At 39.3% G+C, this 10,459-nt stretch overlaps 2 protein-coding genes and 1 long non-coding RNA gene across 3 annotated transcripts in view; 1 reads left to right on the top strand and 2 right to left on the bottom strand.

Annotated features, from left to right (window-relative positions):
- The window catches only part of LOC113682690 (uncharacterized), a 960-nt gene extending 441 nt beyond the window's left edge, over positions 1-519 (top strand). The window contains exon 2 of the long non-coding RNA XR_003447304.2: positions 328-519. This is a non-coding gene — a long non-coding RNA (uncharacterized LOC113682690). The remainder of the gene's footprint in view (positions 1-327) is intronic.
- LOC113682689 (dehydrogenase/reductase SDR family member 7) lies at positions 433-10,123 on the bottom strand. The gene is made up of 7 exons (XM_089212970.1): positions 9,794-10,123; positions 8,616-8,737; positions 6,870-7,062; positions 5,719-5,768; positions 2,564-2,680; positions 1,792-1,955; positions 433-1,061 (listed from the first exon to the last, which is right to left on the bottom strand). Exons 1-7 carry the CDS (start codon positions 10,068-10,070, stop codon positions 998-1,000), a joined length of 987 nt encoding a protein of 328 aa, XP_089069096.1. The 5' UTR covers positions 10,071-10,123; the 3' UTR covers positions 433-997.
- LOC113671947 (uncharacterized) lies at positions 3,587-5,240 on the bottom strand. Its single transcript, XM_027188216.2, has one exon. It carries the CDS (start codon positions 4,621-4,623, stop codon positions 3,802-3,804), a length of 822 nt encoding a protein of 273 aa, XP_027044017.2. The 5' UTR covers positions 4,624-5,240; the 3' UTR covers positions 3,587-3,801.
- Positions 10,124-10,459: the final 336 nt, after the last annotated feature.

The following is a 10,459-nucleotide window of genomic DNA, read 5'->3' as shown; positions in this document are numbered from 1 at the left end:
TTAAAAAACAAACCTAGCTTTCAAACTTAGCCGGAGTAAGGATTAAGGTTTGGATCGAAAGTTGGTTTAAATTCTATATGCGAACTCCCTGAAGGTGATCTATCAGAAATTAAGAAAGGAAACAAGAAAATTTGCCACCGAGGTTGTCGTTCGGACATCATGGCTAACTGAGACATGCAAAACCTCAGTTAGGAAAAAAGGATTTCAGATATGGGAAATAAAATATGGGCGGAATCTGGCATCGCGCGTCGAATTTGAATGTACAGTTTAGATCGCCAATTCTGTCATTTGAAATAGCGTGTTTCATGATAAATATTACTGTTTCAGGTAGTTCAAGACGATATAAGACGCGTTTGTGAGGCCGCGCGTACTTTAAACTGTGGTAAGAAGTGATGAGCTACAGTGAAGATAGCTGGAAGATGATAGACGTCATTAAGGAATACCTGTTTAATTGGAAGTTTTGTTAAATTAAAAATAACTTTGTGACTTACAATAAAGCGAAAGGCTTAGTTTAAACAGCTTGCCGTCTGAACTGTTTGAATTCGATCGCGTTAGTTTCAATGCATTGCCTCCTTCACCAGCAAAAAAAAATTGAAAATGATCCTGATTTGTGGGACTTGAAAATGTTCTCAGTCCAAGTTAATAATCGACATCGCTCTGCCGAAGGGCTAACGCTCGAAATGTCAGCTTTGAAACTCTTTACGGAGGCCAATTGAGATTATTAAGACAGTTGATAAAACCAAATTATATTCCTAAGCTTCCCCACAGACGCAGCACCACAGTTGCTTTAGAAACTTACCCTCTTTAATAGAAAAGAAACTTACCCTCTTTAATAGAAAAGAAACTTACATTTTCTTCTCGATTCATTACGCTAAAGCTTGTGATTTTATGAGGCCATATTGCCAACTATTTACAATATGTCTACACCATTAAAAGCACAAACTTAGCACTTTAAATTGAAAAAAAAAGTGCTGGCAGTATTTGAGTTTCGTATCGATTAGTTAGTCCGAGATGCCGCTGTCAGGTTAGCATTCCGGTTCCGGTTATTCCGCTGTATCCACCTGGAAATAAACTGAGCAGAAAATCAATCAATGAATAAATGAGTAATTACATAAATTTAAACAAAATAAACTACCACTTACCAATCAATACATAAATTCATTCCATGCGAAGAAAATCAATTTAAAATTCTCATTTTCATTTTGGTTCAACTGGGGTCCTTCTACGTTCATGATATCGATGGGATTAATTTCCGATTCTAAATTTAACAAATAGATTCCAAGTTGCCGTGCGTCTGTTCAGTAATAGATCACAGATGATGTCAAAATGTGGTAAGAACAAAAAAGTGGCACACGAGGCGCAACCGAGCGTGTCACTGATGTTCTTACCACATTTTGACGTCCTCTGTGATCTATTACTGAACAGACGCACGGCAACTTGGAATCTATTTGTTTTATATAATAAAGAATTCAAATATACGGAAAAAAGGTTTAATGATGTCGTCATCTATACGTCTGTCCTCCAATAGATCATAAGTGAGAACCAATAAGAATGCGTGCATAACTGAGCTTATTATATAAATAATATTATATGTTTTGTTACGGAATATTTACACGGGCTCAATTTTTTTTCGTACACCATTTTTCTAAGTGAAAGAAAACGTTGGAGACAAGTCACGACTGGTTCAAGTTTTGCAGACGGATGGCGCAATGAAGTTTTCCACCAATACCAGAACGTACTGGAAGCGGCAAAAACCGATGCAATACAACTGCAATGCGTGAACTACCTTACCAGTCTCTGACAAGTGGCAGATATTGTGCGAGATATAACTCTAACAGACGTGATGGTTTAGCGATCCACACTTCATCCAAACAGTTCGCCATGGCAATGACAATAAGGTGCGCACATCGTTCCGGTTTCATGGTTGTCGGAGGAAGGACTAAATCCCTACGAGTCTATCGAGTAAAAAAAAATAAAAGAGGAAATTTTAGCATGCGATAGCACGAGGAAGACTTCCTTTAGAATGAAGAAAAAGAAAAGAAGGTTTTGACGTCTTCACGCCTTCGTTTCCTGAAGTGCTCTTCAATTCAATGACGAAAAACCAATACCAAAGAAAACAGAACAGCCAATCAAGGGTGGACTTTGTGCACTCCCTTTTCGCTGAAGCGAGTCACGCGAGTAAAAAAAAAATGATGGCTTGCAAGCCGCATGGAACTCTGGAAGGGAGGGCACCAAAAGTGGGTGCCTCCTCAGTTCCAGAGTTCCGCGCGATGCGCTAGCAAGCTATTTTTTCCCTGGTTTTTTCTTTTTTTTTTCTTTTAACCTTCCACGACAGACATCGCCGAAAAAGAGGGAATGCTCTTAGATTAAATCACAGTTGAGGAAAATACAAACTGCCAGCTATGAGCCTGTCATAAAGCAGATCTTGAGCGCACATGTGCACATATTGAAATACAGACAGGGCAAACTAACTTTTCGCGTGAGTTGGTCAACCAGGTTTTCATCGTTCAACACCACAAAACAATTAACATTATATGATAAAAGTGAAATTTCATCGACATACCTCCAAGTTCTCTCGATATGCATTTCGAAAGAGGTTTGAGTACGTTAAACCAGGACAGATCATTGTGACACCAACATTTTTATCATAAACTTCCATACGCAAAGTGTTGAAATAACCCTGTAAATAAAAAGAGTATAAATGTACAAAGAGAGGTTCTAAACAAATTTTTTCAGCTAATTGCAACTCCTCGACACCATCAAACCCTTCTTCTTTTTTTCATTCCTCTTCTATACTACCACGCCATTTCACTGCCACGCTTCGTTTTCCTGACTGAACACCTGGAACAATCAACTTACAGACAAACTTCATTTCGATCTGTCCTAAATTATCCCATTTAAGAATTTTTGCTCTATTCATCCCATAACACCCAAAAGGGCTTATGCCCCAATCAATTTGAAGCTTCACCATCCCCCGGGCAACACCCCGACACGTTTAAATTCCCCCTCCCCCGGACGAAAATTGCGTTCAAATGCCCCACTCAAAGTAGTATAGGATGCTCATCAATCAGAGCGCAGTATTGTGTACAACGTGGTATAGACCAATCAGGAGCCCGTAGTCCATTCAAGATGGTCGATTTGATTTCCCAGTCTTTTGATTGGCTAATTTCAAATTTCAAATTCTGGCGGGATATTTTAAAAGAGTGACGAGTGACGTAAAAGGGGTGCGCCACTAATGGCGACGACATCGAGTTAATTTGCATGCCGTCACAAATTGCGAAAGCCATGTGGTCGGGATTCAGTCCTCAGAATAATACGCATGTGCAGAGTAAAAAGAGTAAATACCAAAAACCAATAATCACATTCTAAGTGAGCACAGACATGCAGGAGTCCTTATCCTTTCACTAGGCATAATGCACATGCGCAGTAATAAACAACAGAAAAAAAAGCAAATAAAAATGACTTCAACAAATTTAATATTGACTGTCATCCTGAGATTACAAAGTAATCTGCAATTCCCTAACAAATTGCGCCCAACTTATGAGATGGTATTATCATTGTTAAGGGAAGGCTCCGGAGGGGAGGGTCATTAATAAATTTTTACAAATTGGGAAGGGTCAAACCTGTTTTATTTGCAACCGGGGGAAGGTTACGGTTTTTTTTTGGCAAGGGAAAAATTACTCCATGTCGCTTAGCTGACTCTTCTTTGTCAACAAACACGCGAAGTGTGTAGAAACCTAAAACTTGTATACTGACAAGCAAAGTTACCAGTCAAGATTAATCTAGATTATTTACAAAAAACTATCTTCTCCCAACTAACATAATCGTCTCTCTCGACCGTGCCCGCCTTCCTCCATATTTTGACAGCGGTAATGTTTCCGCGCGGGGTTCTGGTATAAAATCAGTCTCCGGTGACGATTCGTCACTTAAGCTACTCGGGCTTGAACCAACAATTTGATCTACTACATCACTTTGCGAGTCAGTTTCAACCTCGGCAAGTGATGAGGTCACTTGTTGCTGCATATTTTTTAGCAGGGGCTGCCGAGGTTGTTGACGCTCCATTGAATCGTACAGCAAGCTGCCAATTTGCGCTTTTATCATTGCGACCTTTTCAGCTTTCTTCCCTTTGAAGGTGATCTTGTGATGGGAAAAGTACAAGGATAGCTCATCCACCCTCAAGGAAGATAGCTTATCGGAGTTGTACAGTCCAACCCAGTCAGTGTCATTGTACTCCCGGTTCAGCCGTTCCATTCGCTCCCTTTCAGTCTCCTCTTTCCTCTTCTCCTTACGCATTTTTATCTGGGCAAGGTGCTCAACATAATCTGCCACAAGCTTTTCGGGGACAATGTATTTATCTGAAAACTTTCTAATAGCCTCACTGTTCCCACTGAGTAGTCCACTTTCCTCAAACAATCGCTTAATCTGAGCTCGAGGCTGGAAGTCGTCCGGCTCACGGCCATTGGTGGGGGTTGCACTCCAAGAGAGATCGTGGAAGTTTGGTAGCTTGCCATAGTCGGGATATGGTCGTCGAGTTGGAAGTGGAGCGCTGGTGGCCTCATCCTCCTCGCAAAATTTACATAGTTGGCCATTTCGCTCTTGACACGACATTCGCTTACACTCCATATATGGCTATCCTTCCTCACAATGGAAGCTCTCAAATTGTTCTAGCTTGAAAAAATACCCATGCCCCGGAATTGTTGGTGACTCCAAGATACTCACGGTTGTAGAAAAATTGATTTTCCGGTCGGTCGACCAAAAATGCCGAAATATACTCACGTAGCACTGTGAAGTCGTCAATTCGACACACTTCCTCAGCAACAGCCCACGCATTTTTTCCATGACTTTACTGCTGTGTGCGTCTAGCTCTGACGTTGAAAGAGACTTAACTTCCTCTTCAGAAAGTCCATGCAGAGGCGGTTATGTGAGTAACACTTCCAGCTAGTTATTTTCACTTCCGGTTATTTTTGTCTTGAAGGACGTGGAGGGAGGGTCAGATGTTTTTGTGTAGGTATTTGTGGAGCGTCATGCATTAATATATTCTAGGAAGTGGGTGGGCCACCACTTTTTTCGCAAAAAATTTCTAAAACACCCCGACCCCCCCCCCCCCCCCTCATTAAAAAACGTACCTTCCCTAATAGTAATGGTTCGACGAAACCGTAATACACTCATATCTTCAAACCAATATACTCCTCTTGAGTCAATTTTTTGTCCGATTCCTTCGGGTACCATTATTTTATTTTAATTTTTTTTAAAATTTTTTTTATTTTTGTTTTTCATTTTTTTCACTGCCCATGAGTATTCTTCCGAGGACTGAATCACTACTCCCACATGGCTTTTGACATTTCTCATACTAATATATTAGAGTGTGTGTATGTATTGGCATGCAAATTAATCCGGTGACGTCGCCATTAAGGACGGGGGGGGGGGGGGGAGAATGTAAAGCTTTGAAATTGATTAGCCCATTATTGTATGTAGTTGTGTATTCTTCTCCCCTACCGACCTACAGTTTTGCTTTACCCTCCAAGACATTCCCAAAAACTCAATTGTTATTATAATAGTAAATGCTGTGGTACACATGAGCAGGAATGGTTATGATTCTAAAATCAGTTTTAAAAAAAGGTACAATATGTCATTACAGTACACATGTGCAGAAAGATATCATTACATAACCAGTAATAGAAAAAGTGCAATGTTAAGTTCAATGTGCAAGTTAATCACCTGAACAGCATGTTTTGAGGCTGCATATGCTGCCACATAAGGGACTGGTGCTGCAAAACAAATTCAACAAGTTAACATAATGCTCAATGTGCTGTGTTATCTAAATATTAGGGGACAATATTTTATTACAATGCCTTGTGAGAATTGTGCAAAATATAGAGAATTTCAAAGTGTAAACACTTTGGTTGCATCCTTTTGAACAAACTGGGAAGACAATATTTGAAAGATATTTTTTGATATCCCTACAGAGTATCTAATGGAGTTGTGATACCATTTCAAATACCATAGAATGGCCTCAAAAGTCTGTCCCACAAATCAAACACAAACTGTACCTCAAGCTCCAAAAGTAATGAACCAATCACTTTGATGCTTAAACATCCCCTCCCTGTCCAATTTGACTTTTTTCTTTGCCTGGGGAGTGGGAAATTTGAACCCTGCCTGGGTGGGGTGAGAATTTGAACCAAAAGTGTCTGGCCCTTCCAGCAGAATACACCTGTTTCTTCTTTTAAGATGGAGGTGTTTATCGGTAAAGCATGCACTTTTGCAAGAACTTGGCTCAGAAGAAAAGGTCTTCTAGAAAGTCAGGGTTCCTGATCTCACCTTTTGCAAAAAGATTGACCATCAAATCTAGTAATTGGGTACAGCATTTGAATGAAGTTTTGGCCCAGGGGATATAAACAAACCAGTCTTCAAAAGTTCAGATGCCCTGGGGGGGGGGAGGGGGGGGAGGAGAGGGAGGAGGAGGAAAAGGATGCCAAAGCTTCAAATTGATTTGCACATAAGAGGTGATTATATATTGATCCATGTGTCAGACAAACTTGCATCATGTGCAGTGTTCTCTGTTCTCAAGTAAATTATTACTTAGGGGAAGGGGGGAATGTCTATATTGTACCAAGAGGAGTGCAAATCACTCATTTTTGTCTTGCTCATATAATGGCTTCTTGGAAAAAAAATTTTATATATATCTTTTAGTTGTCAAGTTACATCACAGGTGGTCTTGGTTGACAAGAAAGGGCATTTCTCAATGCCAATGATAATGAAGAAAGGTAAATCCTTCATTATGTTCATGTTTTAATGCAGAATTTTCAGCATGATGTCTATTTATACCCCCTCTCCCCCCTCCCCCACCTGCCATGAGATATCAAACTTACCACTTTTCCCAGAGGCACTACTTATTACAACAATTTGACCATTCCTGTTTCGAATCATGTGAGGCAGAACAGCTTTGGTAAGAGAGATTGTCCCCAGTACATTTGTGTTCAGCACTGGGAAAACTACATCAAAATCACAATCCATCGATAAACCCATCTGCAAAATTCCTGCATTGTTCACTAAAAAATCAATCTGCAATTTAACAGAAAGTACATATATATGCCATAAGTCAAAAAATAAGTCAGTAACAGAACACATATATATGAAGATCTGCTGTAACAAGCTGAACCAAGAGCCATTACCTTATGTTTGCTATTGAGGAATCCAGATTAAAAGGTACAAGAGACTCAATTTAAACTCTAGCCAGATCATCATGTTGTGATATCCATCAAGAGACTTTTCTCTCAGTGCCTCTCCTCACTTGAGTTTATTAACCCCATTACAAACCCTTTAACTCCCATGAGTGACCGAGACAGAATTTCTCTTCACAATATCAATACAACATCAACCAGATAAGTAATGAGAATAAAGAAAAATATCAATTTGGGGATAATTACTTGATCCAATACTAAATTCTCTGAACTAGCATTATAAGAATTGTATGGTTGAAAGTAAGGAGAACTAAAAATTTTATCTGGGAGTTAAAAGTGTATATTCTCCATACTGTTGTCTACGTATCTCTTAAGATTCTGGTAAGGAGAATTTTTTAAAACAATCAGGAGCATCTATAGTTAGTGATAATTTCCTTTATTGGAATGACTTTACAGTGGATTCAGGGCTGCTAGTGAAAAGTAAAAGAAATTAGATGCTAGTCACTCTCAGAGGTTAAAGTGTTAACAAGGTACTAGCAGACACAAAGTAGAACTTGACAAATTGCTGGTGGGCAACCTGTGGTGAAGTAGCATCCCTTTAAGGAGAAGTGACACTACAATGTGACCCACTGAGTCTTGGCCCCTAAATCTTCTCTGAGAAGATCTCACACTCTGTCTATCTTTTAGAAGACCAAAGGAAGAAATATTCAGCTTGAGGTCATAATGCACGGATGGTAATCCAAATATTATCCATCTGGCCCAACTGAACTCAGTCAATAAAGGCTCTACCAAACATGTATTAAAACCCCTTTTCTTTTTTTTACCTTTCCTCTTTCATCACCCATCTTTTGGGGTGGTACAGCTACTCCTAGCTCTGTTTGTGTGATCACTTGATACCCTCGTACAGGGATCATTTTTCATAATAGTTGTCTATTAAAGTGTACAATTGGGACCATGCAGGTCCTATTTGATGGAATGTTTTTACGTCATATCAACCCTTAAACTCCCAAGATCTGATTGTTAATTCTCCCCTCTAGCAGCGACACATTTCCTTGTAAATCAGTAATGAGAATTTAGTGCTACATGTAGATCATGATAAGAACTTCTACCTGATAAGTTGGAGTTTTCTCAATACCTGTTTGCAGGATAATGTATGGACATTACAGGGAGAAGTTCCATGTTAATCATTTTGGGGAGTTAAAGGATTAATGGCCATTAAGTCACCATGTCTATGTTGTGGTTCAATTTTATCCTTGGTTCAAATTGTGTGTTTTCTTTTGTTTTGGGGTATTGTAATGTATGATCATGTGTTTGAAACAAAGGAAAATAAATTTGAACCAAGGATAAAAGTGAACCACAACATCTGCACGCCACTAAAGCACCAGAAGCATTCATTTAACATCAACCACCTCAGGTAGACTGCCTTAAAATTACCTTGCCAAACCTGTGAAGAGCTTTAGCTACACTGTCTTCATGAGTGGAGAAATTTGTAATATCCAGTGGTAAGACAAGAAAATCTTCCTCAAATGTCAATGGAAAAAGCTTTTGGGCCAAACCTATGCAGCAAGAAAAGAAGAGCTGTGTTTACACATAAAATATACAGTTTAATCCCAACTAACAGCACCATTCTAAAGTGGCAAATTCTTTAAATTAGCAAACAGTTCATACACTGCTTCTTTACACTCTCCACAATGGCTACCTATCTCTATGGCAACACCTTAAGTGTATACCAACTGTCAAAACAACCTCTCTGCACTAAACACTTAATGACAGTTTTAAAGGTTGCCCAAGAATAAAAGTGAGAAGCCCTTGGTACCTGGGTAGTATCTCTCTGGAAAGCCCTGCATAATAGAAATAATTTAAGGCAACCTTTAAAAATGCCACTTGACCTCTGATCTCTCCTTTTTCTGCCAAATTGGTGAACCTTTCACTCGCAATTTGTAAAGAATAGTTCTCTGCACTTTCTTCCATACATTTTTTTTGTCATTCTCAGGATTTCAGTAAACTTTTCCATAAGCAGCTACCATTAGAGAATGATAAGGGGCTGTGCCCCTAAAGGGGGCATTAACCCTTCAACCCCTAAGAGTGACTGGCATCTAATTTCTCCTTACCATATCACCCCCAAATCAAACATTAAGGTCAGGAGAATAAAGGAGCTGATCACCATCTAAAGAAGCTCCTGATTCTTAGACAAATTCTTCATGTCAACATCTTAGGAAATGTTTAGAGAACAGTATGGAGAATATGCATACCTATGTTTGAGAGGGTTAAGGCAAATTCTGAACATGAGAGCCTGCTTGCAGGCTGAACAGATGCCAATAAGAGAGGTCTTTTAGGCAGCCATAGACCACAGTAACCTGCATTCTTGACTCTGAGAACTAGTAAATCAAACAATATCCCTTATTTATATCTTTCTTTTTCTTAGCCACCTTTTCTTTTGAAAATGAAATGACATTGTAAAGAAAAATGATATCTTGGTGACATCTAAGAGTGAAACTGTTTAAAAGTACAGAACCATTCCTCTCCCCTTATTCCGACCACTTTTCTCCTTCCATTTGTGAACTGCAAACAAAGCTTGTTGAGTTACTGAAATGCCTAACAGTAACACTTACTCAGGCACTGATTTTTCACTCTGTCTAATTCGTCTTTTCTCCTCGCTGATAGCACCAGTTTGCAGCCCAGTTCAGTTAGCTTGTACGCTAAATGTTCGCCGATTCCACTCGATGCACCAGTGATCCAAATTACTTTACCTCGTAATCTTCTTTCCGGTGGCTTTGCAAATCTTTCGTAGAAATGTAGTATTGCATCGCAATCAGCAAAGTAAATCCTCAAGATATGCAAAACGACAAATAGAACGACACTTATTTCAAAGAAACCCAACACTTCCATCGAAGCAATAACCAACTGTAGCCTAAAGTAGATTCCGATGTTTTCCAATTAAATGGGAGGCCTGGGTCTTAAAACGATAACGACCACAGGCAGCCTAGGGTTACAGGAAACCCACTCTCGTGACTTTTACTATGCAATTAAATTTTGTAAGAAAATGACTAATCACATGGTCCAACATTCGCAATATTTTTAATCAGAATGAAGTGTATTCTAGCTTATGATATCTATAAAGCTATGATATGTTCCATTGTGTCTAATACCATCATTTTGTTACCTAAGCAACATCTCGGATAGCCACACTTATTCCACGACTGTTTCCTTCTGCGTCCCAATTCGTTCATTTTAGGATCTTGAGCCATGTATTTCCGCTTGTATCGCTCAATACTCCA

This window comes from Pocillopora damicornis, chromosome 7 (assembly GCF_964200805.1).
Source record: "Pocillopora damicornis chromosome 7, jaPocDami1.2, whole genome shotgun sequence".
NCBI lineage: Eukaryota > Metazoa > Cnidaria > Anthozoa > Scleractinia > Pocilloporidae > Pocillopora > Pocillopora damicornis.
The sequence above is the reverse complement of the archived record's forward strand: the minus strand, read 5'-3'. Positions and strand labels throughout refer to the sequence as shown.

Coding starts and splice junctions, on each gene's coding strand:
- LOC113671947 (XM_027188216.2), bottom strand. CDS start 4,623: ATGGAGTGTAAGCGAATGTCGTGTCAAGAGCGAAATGGCCAACTATGT.
- LOC113682689 (XM_089212970.1), bottom strand. CDS start 10,070: ATGGAAGTGTTGGGTTTCTTTGAAATAAGTGTCGTTCTATTTGTCGTT. Junction 5,769..6,869: donor TAGTGCCTCTGGGAAAAGTG/GTAAGTTTGATA, acceptor TTTGTTTTGCAG/CACCAGTCCCTTATGTGGCA. Junction 1,956..2,563: donor CATATCGAGAGAACTTGGAG/GTATGTCGATGA, acceptor TTTACTCGATAG/ACTCGTAGGGATTTAGTCCT.